This window comes from Cannabis sativa, chromosome 6, assembly GCF_029168945.1.
Source record: "Cannabis sativa cultivar Pink pepper isolate KNU-18-1 chromosome 6, ASM2916894v1, whole genome shotgun sequence".
In the NCBI taxonomy this organism is placed as follows: domain Eukaryota; kingdom Viridiplantae; phylum Streptophyta; class Magnoliopsida; order Rosales; family Cannabaceae; genus Cannabis; species Cannabis sativa.
In genome coordinates, this window is record NC_083606.1 from 3,640,449 (window position 1) to 3,663,718 (window position 23,270).

The 23,270-nt window shown below is 36.2% G+C and overlaps 1 protein-coding gene across 1 annotated transcript; it reads left to right on the forward strand.

The window, feature by feature from the left end:
- The first annotated feature begins 6,713 nt into the window (after positions 1-6,713).
- On the forward strand, positions 6,714-8,011 carry LOC133039086 (uncharacterized). Its single transcript, XM_061117886.1, has 3 exons — positions 6,714-7,322; positions 7,406-7,628; positions 7,797-8,011. The coding sequence occupies exons 1-3, from the start codon at positions 6,714-6,716 to the stop codon at positions 8,009-8,011; spliced, it is 1,047 nt and encodes a 348-aa protein (XP_060973869.1).
- The last annotated feature ends 15,259 nt before the right edge of the window (positions 8,012-23,270 follow it).

Sequence of the window (23,270 nt, forward strand, 5' to 3'; positions counted from 1 at the left end):
AGTTTTTACTTTTAGAGAATGTTTTATATATTCCCAACTTTAGTAGAAACTTGATTAGTGTTTCATGTTTACAAACACAATTTTATATATTGAATTTTTCGAGTTCAAATTGTTCAATTTCTTGTAATGGATTTCATATGTGTTGCTAACATGGGACAAGGGCTTTATGTTTTAAGACGTGATACTCAAATCTCACTAAATACAGAACTTTTCAATGTAGCTAAACCTAGAAGGCTTAAGAGAAAAGAGATTGATAATGATGATCGAACTTATCTATGGCATTTACGTTTAGGTCATACAGGCTTTGATAGACTCAATAGGCTAACCAAAGACGGTCCATTGAAAAATATCGTCTTAGGAGAACTGCCAGTATGCGAGTCTTGCCTAGAAGGAAAAATGACCAAATGTTCTTTCTCCTCAAAGGGAGAGCGTGCCAAACAACCCCTGGGGTTAGTGCATTCAGATGTTTGCGGACCTCTGAATGTAAAAGCCCGAGGTGGTTATGAGTATTTCGTCACTTTCATTGAGGACTTCTCTAGATACAGTTTTCTTTACCTAATGCAAAAGAAATCTGAAACGTTTGAAAAGTTTCAGGAATTTCATGCTTTGGCTCAAAACCAATTAGGTAAAACATTAAAGATCTTGCGAACTGATAGGGGTGGAGAATATATTGATATGCAGTTCAAAGATCATTTAACTGAACTTGGAATTGAATCCCAATATACTGCCCCAAGCACTCCACAGCAAAATGGAGTTGCAGAAAGAAGCAATCGCACTCTCTTGGAAATGGTTAGGTCTATGCTGAGTTATTCAACTCTGTCTACGTCCTTCTGGGGATATGCTATTCAAATGGCAAACGACATTTTAAATGTTGTACCATCTAAAGGAGTCCCTAAGACACCCGTCAAACTATGGAATGGTCGTACACCTAGTTTACGCCATTATAGGATTTGGGGGTGCCCTGCTCACGTCTTGAGAAAGAAAGAAGGCAAACTAGAATCGCAAACTGAAGTTTGCATGTTTGTCGGAAATTCTAAAGTGACTAGGGGTGGACTATTTTATAGTCACAAGGATAACAAAGTGTTTGTTTCTACAAATACTACTTTCCTTCAAGATAACTATATGAAAGACAACAAACCGAAAAAGTGAAATTGTATTAGAGGAAATGCTTACAGATACAATTCCTTCAAATGTTCCATCCTCTTCTACTCAAGAAGAGGACCATCCCACTCCCTCAGTTGTAGCAACTGAGAAAACTACTACCAAAGCTCCTGTTCAGAAGGTCACCGCTCCTCGTCGTAGTGGGAGGGTTTCTACAAAACCATCTCATTATGGCTTGGATGGTGAAATCAATATGGTCGTTGGTGACGGTATTGATGATGACCCATTAACCTATAAACAGGCAATGGCAAGTCCGCAACGAAAGCGATGGTCAGCCGGCATGGATTCAGAAATGGATTCCATGAAAAAGAACAAAGTCTGGGAATATGTAGAGCCACCCGATGACTATCATCCAATCGGATGCAAGTGGGTCTACAAGAAGAAAAGAGGCGCTGGAGGCGAAGTCAAAACTTTCAAAGCTAGACTGGTCGCCAAGGGTTATACCCAAAGAGAAGGTGTGGACTATGAGGAAACTTTTAGTCCGGTTGCCATGCTCAAATCCATCCGAATTCTTCTCTCCATAGCTGCCGCTTTTGATTATGAAATTTGGCAAATGGATGTCAAGACAACTTTTCTTAATGGGCTTCTTGAAGAAACCATCTATATGGAGCAACTAGAAGGTTATGTTCTTCCTGGGCAGGAGAATAAAGTTTGCAAATTGAATAGGTCCATTTATGGACTTAAGCAAGCTTCTCGCTCATGGAATAAAAGGTTTGATGAGATCATTAAAACCTACGGCTTTCATCAGAATGAAGATGAACCTTGTGTTTACCAACTCAAGGAAGACCAAGTAGTAGTATTCCTGGTCCTTTATGTTGATGATATTTTGATCATTGGGAACAATGTCAAGAAAATGACTCACATCAAGGAATTTCTTGACACTCAATTCGACATGAAAGACTTGGGTGAGGCAGCCTATGTTCTTGGTATTCAGATTATCAGAAATCGAAAGAACAGATCCCTTGCTCTCTCTCAAACAACTAACATTGACAAAGTTCTAGAGAGATTCTCCATGACGAATACCAATGGGGCAAATATGCCTTCTAGATATGGTATCCATCTATCTAAGGAACAGTGTCCTACTGATCCTCAAGAGATAGAAGACATGGCAAAAGTTCCTTATGCTTCTGCAGTTGGAAGTCTAATGTATGCAATGCTATGCACTAGACCTGACATCTGCTCTGCAATTGGAATTGTGAGCAGGTATCAGTCCAATCCAGGACAGGAACATTGGAATGCTGTTAAGTACATTTTGAAATACTTAAAGAGTACAAGAGATTATGTATTAGTCTACAAGGGTGGTGCTCTAAATCCCATAGGCTATACAGACTCAGATTTCCAGGCATGTCTTGAAGACAGGAAATCTACATCTGGGATGGTGTTTACTCTTGGGGGTGGAGCAGTGGTTTGGAGAAGTGCGAAACAAACCGCGATTTCAGATTCTACCATGGACGCAGAATACATAGCTGCGGCTGAAGCAGCTAAAGAGGTTGTCTGGCTTAGAAAGTTCTTCACCAGTCTTGGTGTAGTACCTGGAATGGAAAAGCCTCTAGTCCTGCTTTGTGATAACAATGGAGCTATAGCCAACAGTAAGGAACCTCAGAGCCACAAGAGAAGTAAGCATATAGAAAGAAAATATCATATTATCATAGAATATGTGGCAAGAGGGGATGTACTGGTGGAGAAAGTGGACACGCAGGACAACTTAGCTTATCCATTCACCAAAGTCTTGGCAGTGACTGCATTCGAAAAGCACCGTCAGAATTTAAGGTTAATTGAAATGTACAGATTAGTTTTATATTAGTGCAAGTGGGAGTTTGTTGGGTTTTATGCCCTAAATAAAACCCTATTTCAATGTAATCCAGATTATTCAATATCAATAAAGTAACAGAAGTATTTTTCATTCATTTGTGTATGTTTTGGTTCACTTAATCAATTGTTTGTCTATTTGATTTATAAATTCATCCAAACCCCTTTCACATACTTGATCATGTTTATTGTGTTGTCAACACAGTGGAAAGTAAACATGACTATGTGAATAAAGGATTTCAAGATTTATCAGAATACTGGGTTTTACTGATATGTCAATCTACAACAGAGTTTACTTGCATTAGGAGAAATGCTATGTTCTTTCCAGAACATTGGTTAAAGTAAAGCTCAGGTTGGATGCATGGAGTATGCATTGGAATGGACCGATATTGAACTTTGAAATAGATTTATAAAACTTACCGTAATATCTATTCAATTCAATATCACTAAGTTGATCCTAGATCACATGATCGAAATCCTGATATGGTTAGGCTCAATCTCAAGAGTGTTATTCGTGTTCTTTGATTTGTTAGTTAAGCCTACTTTTTGGTCAGGGTGATACGTACATTTTGGGAACACGGTAGTGCAATTGAGTGGGAGCGCTACCATAAATATGGAATCTATAGCTTCTATCTGGGGAATAGTAAGCAAAGGATGATTTCCTTCGAGCTTAACCAAACGAGATAAATGATGGAATACTCATTTCACTTAGCTGAAATATCATTTATACAGGGTTAAGTGTTTTAAGGATAAAATACATTGTAGGGTGTTACGGTAATTAAGTCCCTTTACAATGTAAATCATCCATATAGTGGATCATTGATCACATTAGGATTATAACAATGGATAACTAATGATGTGTCTATATGGTGGAACATATAGAGCATTCTATATACTGAGAGTGCAATTCTAAATTCTATGCGTGGATTCAACGAAGAATTAATAAGTTAGTGAATTTAATTAGTAAATTCTTGATCTGCTTATTGGAAGCTCGGATATATAGACCCATGGTCCCCCCACTAGTTGAGACAATCTTACTTGTAAGACTCATTTAATTGATTTTAATTAATCAATTATAATTCTCAAGTTAGACTGTGTCTAATTGAGAATTTATCACTTATTAAGGGCAAAACAGTAAATAGAGATTTTTAAGGGCATATTTATTAATTAGGAAACTTTAATTAGCTTTATTATTAATAAATAAACGACAAAATATTATTTGATAATTAATTTTAATTATTAAATAATTAGATTTGACATTTATGTGGTTGAACAAAGGAATTGGCAGTTTTTGACAAAACAGGAAACTAGCAATGTAGGAAAAGGAAAGTTAGAAAAGTAGCAAGCCTTGTTTCCACAATGCCTAGGCCGGCCATTATGCTTCCCTTTTCACATTGATTTTTAAATTTTTAAATGTCAATTAATTCAACCATAGCCCTAGGTGGTCTTCTATAAATAGAAGGTAAAGGCTTCAGTTTTTGAGACACAACAACATTATTCTGACAGAATTTTCTCACACAAAAACTCTCTCTGAGCCGCCGCCCTCTCTCTCTCTACCTTCTCTGTTTCAAAATCTATGAGTGATAGAGTAGTGCCCACACATATCAAGTAATACCTCAATCATAGTGAGGAAGGCTGTGTAGAATTCAGAAACAACAAAGAAGGACTATCGGGGTCAGATCTTGTTTATACTCTGCGACAGAAAGGAATCAAGGGTTAGAGATCTGAGTGGGAGGAGACATATATTCTGCTGCACCCAATGTAAGATTTTTGATACTTTTATGTGTTTAATTTTCAATCATTTTAGAAGTTCATATTTAGGTTGTTAAATCAACATACTTGTGAGTAGATCTAAGTTCCTGGTAAAATAACTTCCAACAGATCCTTGCTTGGAACTGTCACGGGCTAGGGAATGCTGCGTCGGTTCGACAATTGACAGAGGTACTCCATCAATCCAATCGCAAAATGATACTTTTATCTGAAACAAGGTTAATAAAAGAGAAGTTTGAAAAGTTAATGAAAAAGCTCCATTTTATTCATTTCATTTACATTCCTCCTACGGGTTTATCGGGGGGCTTTGGCATCAGTTGGAAAACAGGGTGTTTTGTAAAGTGCACGAAGCTGACAAGAATGTGCTCTTTGGAGCAATTGAATCTGACCCCCCAAGGGTGTTGTGGAAATTTTTAGGCATTTATGGTCCTCCTACTCTTACGGGTAAGGAATTGTTCTAGACAAAAATAGGAGACATAATCTCGAATTGTAATTCCCCTATTGTCCTCTTTGGTGATCTGAATGGTACATCGGCGGATCATGAATGCATTAATTGTGTCAATAGGAAAAATTCTGCAAAATACTCATTCGATCTTAGAAGAATTGTTAAGAGAACGGGTCTCATTGACCTTGGTTGCCAGGGGGAAGATTCACCTGGTTCGAAAAGGCATCAAGAACTCAAGGAAGCTCCTCAGTGAAACGTGCCCGGCTTGATAGGGCTCTTACCTCCACCGATTGGAGAGTGTTGTTCCCTAATGCAATTGTGGAGCTCTTATCGGTTTGTACTTCAGATCATAAACCAATCATTCTTAATACGATCGGGGGAGCGAGATGCCTTAGACCCCAGTTTAAGTATGAGTTGGTGTGGGGAAGAGACCCGAGATGTTTTTGGGTTGTCCGTAATGCTTGGCGGGAGGAAATCCATGCCAACCCAATGATCAATCTATACTGAAAGTTGAAGAAGACGAAGGATCACCTTCTGAAATGGAATAAGGCTCAGTTTCGAAACGTTCGATAGCAAGTAGAAGAAGCAAAGTCATCTCTGGGGAAGATTGAGGCAAAGGATCTTATACAGGAGGAAGTGCTGGGGGAAGCCAGGGCTAAACTTAGGGAGACTCTTACTAGAGAGGAGATATTCTGGAAACCAAAATCCTGTGTGGCTTGGCTCAAACATGGGGACAGTTGTACAAAATTTTTCATGCCTTCAACAGCGATTAGGCGTAAACGAAATTACATCCAAACTGTGAAAGTTGAGAGTCGAGACTGGGTTACGGATATGAAGACTATTGTGCAGTTATTCATTTCAAAATTTAACAACACATTCACCCGACAAACATCTTCTTCGGCTATGGGGGAACCTTTTCTCAGTAATTCCATTATAGAAGAAGACACTAACGAGATGCTTACTCTAGTCCCAACGGATTCAGAAATTCTTATTTGCCTTAAATCTATGGGGCATGATAAAGCGCCGGGCCCGGAGGGTATGTCGGTGGGATTCTATCTTCAACATTGGAGCGTGATCAAACAGGATTTTGTGAAAATGGTGACCTATTTTTTCAGGAATGCGGATCTCCCCTCATTCATCAACAACACAAACCTAGTTCTTATCCCGAAGAAGGACTGTCCTTCTAATGTTAGTGACTATAGACCCATAGCTCTTTGTAATGTAGCATACAAGTGCATCTCTAAGCTCTTGGCGCTGCGTTTGAAGCCCCTGCTGCCCTCCATCATCTCTCCGGCCCAGTCGGCCTTTATTCATGGGCGTTTTATTGCGGAGAATACAGCTGTGGCTAGAGAAATCGTTCATTCCATGAGAAGAAAGAAAGGAAAAAAGGGGTTCATGATGATAAAGCTGGATATGGAGAAAGCGTATGATTAAAATGGATTGGGGATTTATTCTTAATACGTTGAAAGGCTTGGGTTTCCATCCAAATTTGGTGAAGTGGATTGAGAAGTGTATTACCATTCAATAGATGGGATTGCTTATCAATGGATCTGTTCAAGGCACAATCAAACCAACTTGTGGCCTCCATCAGGGAGACCCCCTATCCCTAGCCCTCTTCATTACTGCTGCGGATGTTTTATCTAGATTAATAACTACAAGAATGATCGAGGGGCACATTCAAGGTTTCAAGGTTTCCAGAGATGGTCCGGTAATTACACATCTGATGTTTTCTGACGATGTAATATTATTCAAGAAAGCTTCGGTCAAGGAAGCTAAAGGTTTCCTTCGGTGCCTTGAAGATTATTGCTCTTGGTCGGGACAAGCGGTCAACTATCAAAAGTCAACAGTGTTCTTCTCCAAGGGAGTTTCTTCGGGGCTTGCGAGGGAGATTGCGGGGATTCTCAACATGAAAAGAATGAAGAATGATGCAACTTACCTAGGCCTTCCTCTCTTCAGATCCCTAAACAGGTCAAGAGATCTTCGGTTTCTAGTTGATAGGGCTTTGCAAAGGGTTAGGAGTTGGAAGACTAGGCTCCTCTCAAAAGCAGGGAAAACCTGCCTGATTCAATCGGTTGGATCTGCTTTGGCTTCTTATGTCGCGGCTACTGAACCAATTTCATTGAATGTTGCAAGGAAAGTAGATAAATGCCTCCGAGATTTCTGGTGGAGAGTAGTGAGAAGCGTAAATTACATCTACTTGCGTGGGATTCTTTATGTCAGCCTAAACTCAGAGGAGGGTTGGGATTTAGAACTGTTGAAGCGGTGAACAAGGCTTTCATGACTAAATGGGCTTGGAAAGCTTTGACTGATAATACCAATACGTGGAGCAAGGTGGTACAAGCTAAGTACTTAAAGGGAAGAAACTTCCTGAATCTTGAAAAACAAGGAGGTGAATCGGGGATGTGGAAAGCTATCTTGGACTCCCGGGGAGTGCTTGAGAAAGGTATTTGTAGGAAAATTGGGAATGGGGAATCAACATCTATTTGGTTCGATCCTTGGGTTCCATATGTGAACTGAACCCCCATTCCTCAGAAGGATGTCTCACATGGAGTGGCATGGGTTCATCAATTCTTAAATCTGAATAATTCTTGGAATGTTCGAATGGTGAAAGAGTGGTTTGGAAGAGACAATGCTCAAGCTATGTTGAATATTGACCTTCCTAACGACAAGATTAACGACTCAGGGATGTGGTTGGGTGAACATAATGGGATGTTTTCTATAAAATCTGCTTATCGGATGATCAAGGGCCACGATCCGAATTATGAGGAGGGTGTTTGGAAACTCATTTGGAGTTCTCCAATTCACTCTCGACTGAAGTTCTTGTGATGGCAGGTTTATAGGGATATCCTTACCACGAAAGGCAGATTGGCTACTATTCTTCATAATATACAAGATACGTGTCCTCTATGTAAGGAAGCCTCCGAGACTACCTTCCATCTCTTCTGGACTTGTAGCTTCGCCAAAGCTATTTGGTTCAGTATTGGGTGGGGGATTTGTTGGAGATTATTTTACCAGGATCTTAGATCTACTCACAAGTATGTTGATTAACACCCTAAATATGAACTTTCTAAAACGATGAAATAAACACATATAAAGTTTAGGAAACCTTACATTGGGTGCAGCGGAATTAAATGACTCCTTCCGTTCAGATCTCTAACCCTTGTATCCTTTCTGTCGCAGAGTATTATCAAGATTTGAACCTGGATCTCTTTCTCTGAATCTTTGATGCTGAAACTCCCTTTGCTGAAAATCTTTCTTCACGATCTTCCTCACTATGATTGAGGTATTACTTGCTGTGTGTGGGCACTACTCTAATCACTAAGGGTTTCGAAATATTAAGGAAGGAGAGAGAGAGAGTGGCGGCCAAAGGTAGAGAGAGAGGCTCAGGTTTTCCTGAATGAGAAGTGTAATTTTCCTGAAGCCTTCACTACCTATTTATAGCATTCCACTAGGGTTAGGTTTGAATTATTTGGCATTAAAATAATGAAAATATCAGAGGATAATACCTAAAAAAAGTGGCCGGCCATGGCTAACTGGATTTGGGCCTCACTTTTTGCAATTTTGCAGTTTTATCACTTTTGTATCTGATTTTCTCAAAAACGCCAATTTTCTAATTCAACCATTTAAATGCCAATTCTAACTATTTAATAACTATAAATAATTATTAAATAATATTGTCATTTATCATATTTATTGATTGAACCATACAAAGTATCATAATTAACAAATATGCCCCTAATAACTCTTTCTTTACAATTTTGCCCTTACTTAGTGAAAAATTCACAAATAGACATAGTCTAATTTGAGAATTATAATTGATTAATCAAAACCAATTACATGAGTCTGACAAGCAATATTATCTCAACTAGTGGGGGGACCATGGGTCTATATAACCGAGCTTCCAATAAGTAGATCAAGAATTTATCACTTAAATTCACTAACTTATTAATTCTTCGTTGAATCCACGCATAGAACTTAGAATTGCACTCTCAGTATATAGAATTCTCTATATGTTCCACCATATAGAAACATCATTAGTTATCCATTGTTATAATCCTAATTTGATCAATGATCCTCTATATGAATGATCTACACTGTAAAGGGATTAGATTACCGTTACACCCTACTATGTATTTTATCCTTAAAACACTTGACCCCGTATAAATGATATTTCAGCTTATGCGAAATGAGTACTCCACCATTTATGTTTGTTTGGTCAAGCTCGAAGGAGATCATCCTTTGCTTACTATTCGCCAGATAGAAGCTATAGATTCCATGTTTATGTTAGCGCTCCCACTCAATTGCACTACCGTGTTCCCAAAATGTACGTATCACCCCGACCTAAAAGTAGGCTTAACTAACAAATCAAAGAACACGAATAGCCTCTTGAGATTGAGCCTAATCATAACAGGATTAAGAACATTTGATCTCGGATCAACTAGGCGATATTGACTTGAATAGATTTTACGGTAAGTTTAATAAATCTATGTCAAAGTTAAATATCGGTCCCTTCCGATGCATACTCCATGCATTCAACCTGAGCTTTACTTTAACCAATGTTCTAGAAAGAACATAGCATTTTTCCAAATGCAAGTAAACTCTTGTTGTAGATTATCATATCAGTAAAACCCTGTGTCTGATAAATCTAGGAAACTTTATTCACATAGTCATGTTTACTTTCCAAAGTGAAGACAACACAATAAACAGGATCAACTATGTGAAAAGGGTTTAAGATGAATTTATAAATCAAATAGACAAGCAATTGATTAAGTGAACCAAAACATACACAAAGGAATGAAAAATACTTCTGTTCTTTATTGATGTTGAATAAAATAGATTACATTGAAATGGAGTTTTATTTAGGGCATAAAACCCAACAGGATTCGCACGGAGAATTGCAGATCGCAGGACTGGAAGATGTGGTTTGACTGGTTTAGTCATGACCATAATCGCCCACCGAATGTTCTATTTAATGACTGGATGGTCACAACCTTATGCATTTTTGAGGTGATCTGGAGTGAAAGAAATAGACGGGTCCATAATGAAAGCGGCAATGATCTCCTTGGTATTCTGAGATTGATTAGATTTAAAATCAAAGATCATACGCTGGTCTCCAATCACAGGGTAACTGAAGTTGTGTCTTGGGCGCCCCCTCTACCGTCCTGGGTTACTTGTAGTACTGATGTTGCAGTCTCATCGAATGGCAGCATGCTATCAGCAGTAATCCGCAATGATCGAGGAAAGATCATCTCAATCACGACCCGAGAAGTGCTATTCTTTGATCCACTAACTGCTGAAGCTAATGCTGTGTGTTTGGCAGCGGAGGTGGCTCGGGATTCAGGTATTCAAAAAAATTTATTCCTCTGTGATAATCTGTGTGTGGCCAATTCTTTTGCAGCATCGACTCACTGCAAAGGGGATTTTAGAATCCAAGCGGCTGAGACTCGGTTCAAAGAATGTTGTTCCAAGTTCGAGGAATGGGATATCGCACACATTTCTCGTTTATGCAATTACTTAGCGCACAACATTGTAAAGTGGGCAATGATGCATCAAAAAACTTGGAGAATTGGGATTGAAGATATCCATGGTGATGTGTTGGATGACTTCAATGTTTGGGACTCGGGACCTGTAATCCCTTTGTAAATTTTCTGGTTTTTACCCTGTTCTTTGTTTGGTTGGGGAGTTATTCTCTTTGCTGTATTGTTTTTTTCCTCTGTTTGTATTTTCCCTTTTGTTTGTTTTGAACTCGACAAGCTTTTGCCTTTTAATGAATGGGTGTTTTTGAACACCCCCCACTTCATCAGAAAAAAAATTCTCATTTTTCTTTATCATTTTGACCAACCAAATCAATGGATTGATTAATTCCAAACAAATTAACTGTAATAAGAAGCAGTATTTTGTTATGACAGAATCTTAAGCTGTTATTTATGTCTGGAGTTTATTGTTTAGTCACTGTCCACGTCACCTTATTTTAAGTTAGTTTGTTACATCTGTTTATCATCTGGGTATTACCTAATTCAACTATATATATACAATGTGATGAATGTAGTTCGGCTACATCTTTGCAAGCAAAACTAAAGGTGTTCAGATCTAGAGTTTCGTTGAAGGGATTTCAACGTTCTACTAGTAAAGGGATCTTGTTGTGTTTCTATTTGTGCGGAAGAAGAAGAAGAGAGAGAAAACACAGTCTCTTGTTCTGCTTTTGTCATCAGCTTATTCTGATATGCTTGCTCTTGCCATGTTGTTAAAGTCTCGTGGATTCGCTCTTATTCTACTCCCATATAATATTTATCCCCATAATCATTATTTGGTACTTCTGGCTTATGACTGAATGCTTCTAAAACTGCTTGCTATTGTAGCAATATGGCACAAAGAGAGGTCCAACAGCTGATGGTTCTATCTGGTTTCCAACAACAGGTATTGCCTTTCACTTACTTGGGAATTCCAATTTCATCCAAAAAAAATATCAGGGAAGGACTGTGAATTGCTTGCTGAAAAGATGACTGCTAGAATTAAGAGCTGGAGCTCGAGAAATTTGTCATTTGCATGGAGAATAACTCTAATAAACTCGGTACTCATAGCTATTCAAGCTTACTGTAGTCAAATGATGATTTTGCCTAAGAAGATTCTAAAGAACATTGAGGCTATCTGTAGAGAATTTCTTTGGAAGGGGCAAGCTGCCTTTCAAGGGGGGTGGTGCAGTGGCTTGGGAAGATGTTTGTCAATCAAAAAAAGAGGGAGGTTTGGGTATCAAAAGGCTTGAAGAGTGGAATAGGGCTGCTATGTGTAAATACATATGGGCCATTCCAAATCAATAGGAAAGTTTGAGATGGGTGCATAGTGTGTACATCAAGAGAGATTCTTGGTGGAGTTACACAGCTTTTATCCACTCGAGTTGGTATTGGAAGAAGTTGGTAGCTCTTAAGGATCATCTCAAAACCATCCAGGACCCGGTTGCATTCCAAGAGAGGAAATATGAGATTTCTCCAGGGTATGTTCTTCTCAAACCAAATCAAATTCATGTGTCTTGGAGCCAAGAAGTGTGGGCAAGATTGAACATCCCTAAGCATAGTGTGATAATATAGTTGGCTATGTTGAATAGATTAAAGACAAAGGAAAGACTTGTTAAATTTGGAATGCAAATTTAGAATTGCTGCAGGTTATGTAACTCACAATCGGAGAACACACAACACTTATTTTTTAAGTGCTCGTTTGCTGGATAATGTTTACAAGCAGTCAAATGTTGGCTAGTTTGGGGTTCTTCTGCTATTGATCTACACCAGTTACTGAGGTGGATTAGGAAAGCTAAGATAAGTAGATTTAGGAAGAATGTGATGGCTGCAGTGATAGCTAGAATGGTGTATAGCATTTGGGAGAGTCGGAATAAGCTAGAGTGGCAAGAAGAGCAGCCCGACTGTGGTAGATTGATTGAGGGCTTGCAATGGAGAATCAAAACCCGGATTAGCAGGTTTTTGCCTAAGAAAATGAGTTGTAAAGATAGGGATTGGTTTTATGGATTGTAATGATGTAAATACAATATTTGTATAGATTTAAATCTTGAGGCTCTCTTTTTATTGGAGTGCTCTTAGGTGTAAATTGGTTTGTGCAATATAATTCTCTGATTCATCAAAAAAATGTATTTATAGACTTCCTAAAAGGCCTAAGTAACTAGCTGACTTAACTGAAAATAGTTAAGTCCTAACAAACATAACTAATGTATGGAGTACAAGTGTGTGTATATTACAAGGGAAAATCTAATACAACAATTCTCCACCTTGACCTGTAATATACCTAGAAGGGAGAGCTCTGGATCTTAATTCTCATAAAGATTTAAAACCACTACAAGAAAAGGCATTTTTACCGGCGCAGTTCGTCAAATGCGCCGGTAAAGGTTGTCGAGATACAACAAAATTTGAAATTCCACTTGCATTTAGGCTTCACTTTTACCGGCGCATTATTGCGCCGGTATTAAAACATTTTGCCGGTGCAATAATGAATATGCGCCGGTAAAACTGACCCAATGAAGCGCCAACAGGCGCGAGAAGTTTGTCGCCTTTCATTTCATTTATTATGGCGCTTGTTCACTTTTACCGGCGCACAATTGCGCCGGTAAAAGTGCCAAAAAAAATAGAGGAAAACTTCCCGCGTTGATTTCCTTGGTAGGTGGGAATACTTTTACCGGCGCACCATTGCGCCGGTAAAAGTGTTAAAGGAAACGTGTGGATTTTAATGTGATAAGTGGGGATACTTTTACCGGCGCACAATTGCGCCGGTAAAAGTATTTACTTAAACGCGCGTTTTGGCTAATTAGGTCAGATTTTATTTAAACACTTTTACCGGCGCAATTGGATGCGCCGGTAAAAGTATATATATGAATCAGGAGCACGAAGCCCCCTTCTTCTCCTTCATTTTCCTTTTTTTTTTTCAGGTTTTGCAGAGAAAACCTCCCAGCCCCCTTCTTCTCAATCTCTCTTCGATTCTCTTCCATTCTCTATCAATCTCTCTCAATTTCTATCTCATTCTCTCAATCCCCATCAATCCCTCTCAATCCCTCTTTTTTTTCTGTTCAAAAAGACCACCACCACCACCGTCGGCCACCACCACCACCGTCGACCACCACCACCATCGACGACAGCCGAGCTACACCAGCCACCACCGCAGACCACCAAGCCCCACCTCCTCCAATTTATTTAAGGTATTTTTAATTTTTTTTAATTTTGATTTTTTTTTAATGTTTATTTGTATGGATTTGTGTATGTATGTGTTGATTAGTGTATGTATGTGTATATGTATGTATTTCTGTATTTATGTGTATGTATATTTATTTGGGTATAAATGTATGTATGTATGTGTATAAATACATGTATGTATGTATATGTATGTGTATGTGAGATTATGTATATATATATGTGTATGTATGTGTATGTGGGTGTGTATATATATGTGTGTATATGTATGTATGTATGTATGTATGTATTTATGTGTATGTGTATGTGGGTGTGGGTGTGTATATATATGTATGCATGTATTTGTATGTGTATATTGGTGTATGTATATATATATATGTATGTATGTAAATATGTATGCATATATGTGTGTATGTATGTATATATGTATGTAAATATAAATGTATATGTGTGTGTATGTGTTATTAGAATATTTTATATATGGAAGTTATTTTCTAATTAAGGAAATGATTTTCTATTTAAGGAAATAAATAAATAATTGATTTTCTGATAAATGAATATTTTATATTCATTAAATCTGGACAAAATCAATTATGTAATATTCTATATATGGTCAGATTTCTATATTCATTACCTGATTTGATTTCCTGAATTAATTGTCAAAATATTCTGACAATTAATGTGGCACAGATACTGATGGAGTATCTCACCTATAAATATAGGGTCTCGGTCCCCGAGCTCCTCACTCATTCTGAATCCATTCAGCAAATTCCATCTAAAGAGAGTTGATAGAGCGAGGAAGCCCGAACTCCAATACTGAAGCTATCGCAGGGATTGAAGCTCAAAGATCAATGGCTGGAGGTACATCGATCCTTTCATTGCATATATTATTGATATGATTACAGTTTATTTTCCGCATTTCATATCATTGTATATGCTATATTACATACACTATATATATAGTCTAACAGTTGGTATCAGAGCGGATTTATCTCTGTCTTGATTTTATTTGAGTTTCATATATATATATATACATACATATACTGTTCATATATATACATATTTGTTTTCGGTTCTGTATATATATATATTTATATTCATACCATTTATATTATATATACATTTTAATCAGTATATACATATATATATATCTTTTATTGTTCATATATACATATATATATTATATACTCATACATTCATACTCGTACGTGTATATATATATATTTTATATGTATATAAGTTTATATATATATTGTATATTATATATGCTTTATTACATAATACATTCATAATATTCATTTTCATTATGTATATACATGCATATATATATATATAACATAAAGTTATCGGTGTAAATAAAGTTTAATTTTTCCGTTTTTCATTTTTCGGTGTTTATTTCGAATTCTATATACATTACTATATTCGTATAGTATTATAGATCGATCTAAGCATTGAAAATTCATTGAAAAACTTAAAGATGGAAAAAATTTTCAGTTAAAACTTTTTCGGACCCGATTAATTTCGTGATATTAAAGTATATATTTTTTTCGTGTTTTTGTGCATAAAATCTATGTGGATCTCTTTATTATTTGATTTAGAACCATTTAGATTTGAAAACACGCAATTTGGTCGTCGGAAACGCAATTTCCGATCGGGTTTGGGTCGGGTTTGACGGACCCGCGTGCAGAAAAACGGGTCAAAATCGACCCGGTTTGGCTGAAGAAGACGACGCAAACGACATGTCGTTTTCCAAAAAACGACGTGTCGTTTGCCCAAAAACGACGTGTCGTTTTACAAAAACGACGTGTCGTTTGAAGGCATTCATTTCAGCTGTCGTTTGTAGTAAACGACATGTCGTTTTTTATACTGTGAAAAACGACATGTCGTTTTTCGTTTTTTTTGGCAGCTCTTCATTGTACAAAATTTAACTTAATATATTATCCTAATTAATTATAAAAATATAATAAAATCCCTGTGGGGTAAAATTATTATATCCAAATAATTAATTACAAGTTTTGTCCATTAAGGTGAATTTTAATTAATATATAATTTTATATAATTAAAGATGCTGTGGCTACTCCCTAATTATAAAAAATTATATTTTCACTTTAGACATTAGGTATTGGGCTCTACATTGGTAAAACATGAATTCATTAAAGCCTCAATTCTTTTAACATCTAAATTTTTTTGTAATCCTATTCTTGCAGCTATTTCATCCACCTCTAAATATGCTGAAATCACTAGTGAAATCCCTGAGCTTAGGAGTGACAACTTCAAAATCTGGAAGGAACGAGTTCTTCTCCACCTAGCTTGCACTGACATGGATTATGCAATAAGAAAAGATGAACCAGCTGCTATCACTGATACTAGCACGGCTGCTGAGATTGCACTACGTGAAAAGTGGGAGCAATCTAATCGTCTTTGCATCATGTTCATTATGTCCAGAATTCCTATGGGAATGCGTGGATCGGTGGAGCCACCTGAGAAGGTGAAAGACTTTATCAAAGTTATGGATGAGCAGTTTGACACTTCAGATAAATCCTTGTTCATCAACCTCATCCAAGAGTTCTCGTCCACAAAACTCACCGGTGTTAAAGGAGTTCGAGAACATATTTCTAAAATGAGGGACATCACTGCTCATTTGAAGAAACTCGACGTTATCATTCCTGATACCTTCCTGGTTCATTACATCCTTCACAATCTTCCTTCACAGTATGGGCCTTTCAAAATTTCCTACAACACACATAAAGAAAAATGGACAATCAATGAATTGATGACCATGTGTGTTCAAGAGGAAGCCAGGCTCCTACAGGAGCAAGGAGAAAGTGTTCACCTGACCACTCAACCTAAGAATCGCAAGCCATTCAAGAAGAACAAAGGGAAAAAGCCCATGGCTCCCAAGGCTGCCATAAAGAAAGATTCCATCAAATGGTGATCTAGAGGAGGAGGTATACATGAAACAACCAGAAGGATTCACCTCTAGTGAAGGTCAGGATTTGGTATGCAAGCTCAAGAAGTCCATCTATGGATTAAAACAAGCATCCCGCCAATGGTATTTAAAATTTCATGATGTCATCTCTTCCTTTGGATTTGAAGAGAATGTCATGGATCAATGCATATACCTGAAGGAAAGTGGGAGTAAGATCTGTTTTCTTGTTTTATATGTGGACGATATTCTTCTTGCATCCAATGATAAAGGGTTGCTACGTGAAGTGAAACAATTTCTTTCAAAGAACTTTGAGATGAAAGACATGGGTGAAGCATCCTATGTCATAGGCATTAAGCTTCATAGAGATAGATACCGAGGTATCTTAGGTTTATCTCAAGAAGCCTACATCAACAGAGTTTTAGAAAGATTTCATATGAAAGATTGTTCACCGAGCGTTGCTCCAATTATGAAGGGTGATAAATTAAATTTGAGCCAGTGCCCAAAGAATGATTTTGAAAGAGAACAAATGAAGAACATTCCTTATGCTTCTACTGTCGGAAGCCTAATGTATGCTCAGGTGTGCACAAGACCCGACATTGCTTATTCTGTCGGAATGTTAGGAAGATTTTAGAGTAACCCGGGGATAGACCACTGGAAAGCTGCAAAGAAAGTTATGAGGTATCTTCAAGGTACTAAGGATTACAAACTGATGTTCAAACGAACTGACAATCTAGAAGTAGTTGGCTACTCAGACTCAGATTTCGCTGGTTGTACTGATTCACGTAAATCTACATCTGGTTACGTGTTTATGTTTGCTGGTGGAGCTGTGTCCTGGAGGAGTAACAAACAAACTTTGACTGCTACTTCTACTATGGAGGCTGAGTTCGTTTCTTGTTTTGAGGCTACATCACATGGTGTATGGCTAAAGAGTTTCATTTCAGGCCTTAGAGTGGTTGATTCCATTGCAAGGCCGCTAAAGATGTTCTCGTGACAATTCGAGTGCTTGTTTTCATGGCTAAGAACAACAAAAGTGGAAGTCGAAGCAAGCACATCGACATTAAGTACTTAGCTATTAGAGAACGTGTTAAGGAAAATAAAGTGGTCATTCAACACATTAGCACTGAATTGATGATTGCCGATCCTATGACAAAAGGCTTGCCACCTCATAAATTCAAGGATCATGTAGAGAACATGGGACTTGGTTCCCTTATGTAATTTGTACAAATAAAGTTATTATTAATGAAACTCATATTTTGATTTTTCTCATATTTATGCGCATCTTAATTTTACATTTGAGAAAAATTTCAGAGGACCTGAATAAACATAAGGTTTAGGGTTTATTCACTTAAGTACATTGCCACATAAAGTACATTGTTATATAATAAATGTATTGTAATACATGGAAGATAATACTCGATTCATAATGAGGACATGTCGCTATGATTCGTATGTTTATTGTATAATGAGGAACGTTGGGTTTGAATATTTTAGTTTAAATGCTGACCAAGTGGGAGAATATTAGAATATTTTATATATGGAAGTTATTTTCTAATTAAGGAAATGATTTTCTATTTAAGGAAATAAATAAATAATTGATTTTCTGATAAATGAATATTTTATATTCATTAAATCTGGACAAAATCAATTATGTAATATTCTATATATGGTCAGATTTCTATATTCATTACCTGATTTGATTTCCTGAATTAATTGTCAAAATATTCTGACAATTAATGTGGCACAGATACTGATGGAGTATCTCACCTATAAATATAGGGTCTCGGTCCCCGAGCTCCTCACTCATTCTGAATCCATTCAGCAAATTCCATCTAAAGAGAGTTGAGAGAGCGAGGAAGCCCGAACTCCAATACTGAAGCTATCGCAGGGATTTAAGCTCAAAGATCAATGGCTGGAGGTACATCGATCATTTCATTGCATATATTATTGATATGATTACAGTTTATTTTCCGCATTTCATATCATTGTATATGCTATATTACATACACTATATATATAGTCTAACATGTGTGTGTATAAGTGTATGTGAGTGTGTGTGAGTGTATGTGTATGTGTGTATATGTTTAAGTTAGTGTAGGGTAATGGATATGTGATAAAAATTTTAAATTTTTATAGGTATTAAATTTTTAATTTGGTTTTACTTATTTATGGAATTAGGTTCGTGTTCGACCGGTCTGGATTACCGTTAGCTGCATGCAATTGTCATTTTTGCACTCGATTCAGGTATGTTTTTTTGCTTTCGCTTAGTACGTAGTAGTGTTTGTTATTAGTTAATATGTCTATGCATGTTGGAGAAGTAGGTTCTGTGATAAAATTGACTACTGTTGGATGGGTGGATATTATTTGTTTGTGTATATATTGTCTGGAAATATTTGTTTGTGTTATTTATAGGTATTAAAAATTTTGGGTTTACACTTTTTAAGCCGTTATGCTGCCGAAATTTTAGTAGAGAAAATGTAAAATTAATTGAATGTTTAAATGAAATAAAATTGAAATTGAAATTGAAAATATGTAATTAAAAAGTTAGTACAATAATACTTTTTTTAAAAAAAAATATATTTTCAATGTAAATAATAAATAATTAGAAAAATATTTAATTATGAAATGTAACATATATTTTTAAATATAATAAAATGATATTATTAGTTTTAATAAGTTACTAATTTTAATTTAATTAATAAATTATTAAAAATTAATAAATGATTGACAAAAAAATTAAAGAATGTAATATATAATTGAAAATATAATAAAGTGGTATTAAAATTTTTTAAAAAGTGAGCACTTTTAATTTAAATAAAAAATGATTAAAAAATAATAAAAATAAAAAAAATGTAATGTATAATTTAAAATATAATAAAGTGATATTATAAATTTGAAAAAGTTAGTAATTTTAATTTAAATAATAAATTATTAAAAAAATAATAAAAGTGAAATATGTAACATATAATTTAAAATATAATAAAGTGATATTATAAATTTGAAAAAGTTAGTAATTTTAATTTAAATAATAAATTATTAAAAAAATAATAAAAGTGAAAAATGTAACATATAATTTAAAATATAATAAAGTGATATTATAAATTTTAAGAAGTTTTTCATTTTAATTTAAATAATAAAGGATTAAAAAAAATAATAAAAATGAAAAAAAATATAATATATAATTTAAAATATAATAAAGTGATATTATAAATTTAAAAAATTTTGTAATTTTAATTTTAATAATAAAAGTGAAAATGTAATAAAGTGATATTATAATAAGTATAAATGAGCATAAGATATTGTAAAGTATGTGATAAGATATTGTAAAATAGCATAAAATTAAATTTGTATTATCTTTTCTTGATCTCTTTGGTTATACACCAAAGATAGGATTTAACAATTGTATTTGTATTATCACATAGTGATAATTTTGTTTTTTTTTTTTAATTTTACACATGCACGAAATACCTTAGACCCGTTTGGAGAGGCTGAGTCAGTAAGGACTCTTAAATATGCTTCTCCAAATTATCCAGGACTGTTTGTCCACATGGATAGTTTGGGCTTGTTTTATACTTATAGTATGATCTATTGCTTATTTGATTATTTCATTAGTAAATATTTTGGTATAATGTCTTCTTACACGTTCTTGTAAGTCGGCAAACTTAATTACTACAAGTTTGCTAACTTATAAGAACTGTAGGGAGGTGCTGCCGAAATTTTTACAAAAATGAAATAATCTTAAGAGCGTAGATTGTACTATATGTATATTACAAACCTGAATGAGATAGGTTCTTTACCCTTTTAGTAATGGAGTGAAAATGTGGATTAGGACACTTGCACATTTTGTTGTTTGTTTTTAAATTTTTTTTGTTAATTACTTCATAGTGGAAGATGCCTACCAACCGAAGTTGGATGAAGGCGCACCGGCGCTCTACAGAGTTTTGAAGTGGCATTGAGGAGTTCGTTGCAGTAGCAACGAACCACGTGAATTCTGACGGATTAGCTCGATGCCCATGCATGCGGTGTTTGAATGTGAATTTCCACACACCTGCAACTATAAGGGTTCATTTATTTCTCAGCGGGATCCAACCTTCGTACAACCCCTGGTATTTCCACGGGGAGACTTTCTCTCAGCCTGCAGTTGAACTTCCTGAAAATGACGAAGAGAAAATGGCAGATGTGTTGGCGGACATGTTAACAGGGGACCCTGGGTTTAACGAATCTGCTAACACGACTGATTCTTTCAATGAACCCCCTATCAACGACAACAATAAGTTTGATGACTTGTTTAAGGAGATGGAGGCTGAGTTATATCCAGGTTCCAAAAAATCAGCCCTCAATGCACTGGTAAAGCTTATGCACTGCAAGGTTTTCAATAGGTGGAGTAACCACTCTTTTGATATGTTGCTGTCCATCTTGATTGATCTATTTCCGGAGGGGACAAAATTACCGAAGTCGCATTATGAGTCAAAGATGCGATTTTGCAATCTAGGTTTGGGTTACGACTCAATAGATGTGTGCAAGTATAATTGTGCTATTTTCTGGAAGGAGAATGAGAAGAAGGAGTTTTGCCGGCGCAATAGTGCGCCGGAAAAAGCTTATCATAGCAAGTTCATGGCGGATAAGGCCATTTTTTAACACCGGCGCTTATTTTTCACCGGCGTTATTTCTCGCCGGTAAAAGGAAGTTTTACTGGCGCAGTTACTATACGCGCCGGTAAAAAGTCCTTTACCGACCAAGCTTCCCAGATAATCTTTGCCGGCGCCCAACTGCGCCAGCAAAGCTTTTCCGGGGCAATTAGGGTACTTTTGCCGGCGCAACAATGCGCCGGCAAAAGCTGGTTTTCTTGTAGTGAACATTGAGAATTTGGAGACATTTTTTAAACTTAGCACTTAGCAGTAGGCAGGGACTTTGTGAGCATGTCTGCTGCATTGCTTTCAATAGGAACTTTGAGTAGCTTAATCTTTTCTCCCAAGGTTATATCTCGAATCAAATGCATCCTTACATCAATATGTTTAATTTGTTCTCTTATGAAAGACTTAGTTCCTACTAAAATGGAGGGCACTTTGACTATCACATAGAACATGTATTGTTCTTTAATTGATACCAAGTTATGATGTAATTCCCTTTAGCCAGAGTGCTTCATTAACAGTTTCAGTGCATGGTATGTACTCTGTCTCTGTTGTAGACAATGCCACTATAGATTGTAGATTTGATTTCCAAGTGATTGTGCATCCATTCAGTTAAAAAAAACATATCCTGTAAAGCCCTAATCGATAGGGACGCCGCGTGTTTGATTTTATAAAATAGTTTAATGCTAATAGAATAATTAATTATTAAAAACTGTGATAATATTAAAAAATTTACTAAATTAAAGCACTAAAAACAGACATTATAACGTCATAAAAAGCGTGTTCCGGGGATCCCTGTTATAAAAAGTTTTAGTAAAGAAAACCATTTAAACAAAAAATTATAATACACAACAGATACAGCCAGCCCAAAACAACTCCTGGCAACTCGGCATGCAGGTCGGTGAAGTCAATATGTACATTGCTGGAGAAGACTGGCACCTCATAATTGATCAAGCTTTTCTTTGCCTTTACCTGCACCACATAGCACTCGTGAGTCACAAGGACTCAGCAAGAAAAGTAATAATAACCATCATAAATTTTATTATTCGAATGTTATCATTTATACACAATAAGAGTCAAACCATCACACATTGTTCATAAGATGAAATTCAAATCACTACTAGCATCTGCCACGAATAAACATCAATATACAGATATTTGGTAATACAAAACCATTATACCAATAAAGGAATTCATTTAATCATATAAATAATATATATATGTTACCTCATAAAGAAACCATCTTGTATTGCATCGCCTAATAAGGCAAGCCCGTGTCATAGCCTGGCACCCATGTCGCATAACTACATCACCTAATCAAGTGAGCCTGCGCCAAAAACCTGCACTCATGTATCATATAATTGCATCACCTAATCAGGTGAGCCCGTGCCATAATCTGGCACTAATATATAGCATCGTCTAATTAGACGAGCTCGTACCTATGTCCGGTACTTATCATATGTCACTGATGCCCGTACTTACGCCCAGGAAAATCGCATCACCTAATTAGCTGAGCTCGTACCTATGCTCGGTACTCATCATATATCATTGACGCCCTGTAACGCCCGTATTTTATATTTACTAAACTCGAAAGTTAATTTTAATAATTTATAGCTTAATAACCATATGGGTCGGGATCCCGAGTATCAAAATACAACTTAAAAGTGTGTCGGTCAGCCTGAGTGGAAACGCAGCTCGACGCTTTGCAGGGCCCTAAACCATAACGTTCAAAATTCGATGAGAGACACGCTAAACACTTATTGGGGATTTAAAATACAAACTAAGCTTAACCCTATTGATAAATAGGATGCGAATACCCTAAATTACATAGAAACAGGAAA

Excerpts from the sequence above, each read along its gene's own strand:
- LOC133039086 (XM_061117886.1), top strand. The coding sequence starts at position 6,714 with ATGGGATTGCTTATCAATGGATCTGTTCAAGGCACAATCAAACCAACT. Across the intron at positions 7,323-7,405 it reads CATTGAATGTTGCAAGGAAA|CCTAAACTCAGAGGAGGGTT; the intron begins GTAGATAAATGC and ends TCTTTATGTCAG. Across the intron at positions 7,629-7,796 it reads CCGGGGAGTGCTTGAGAAAG|AGTGGTTTGGAAGAGACAAT; the intron begins GTATTTGTAGGA and ends GAATGGTGAAAG.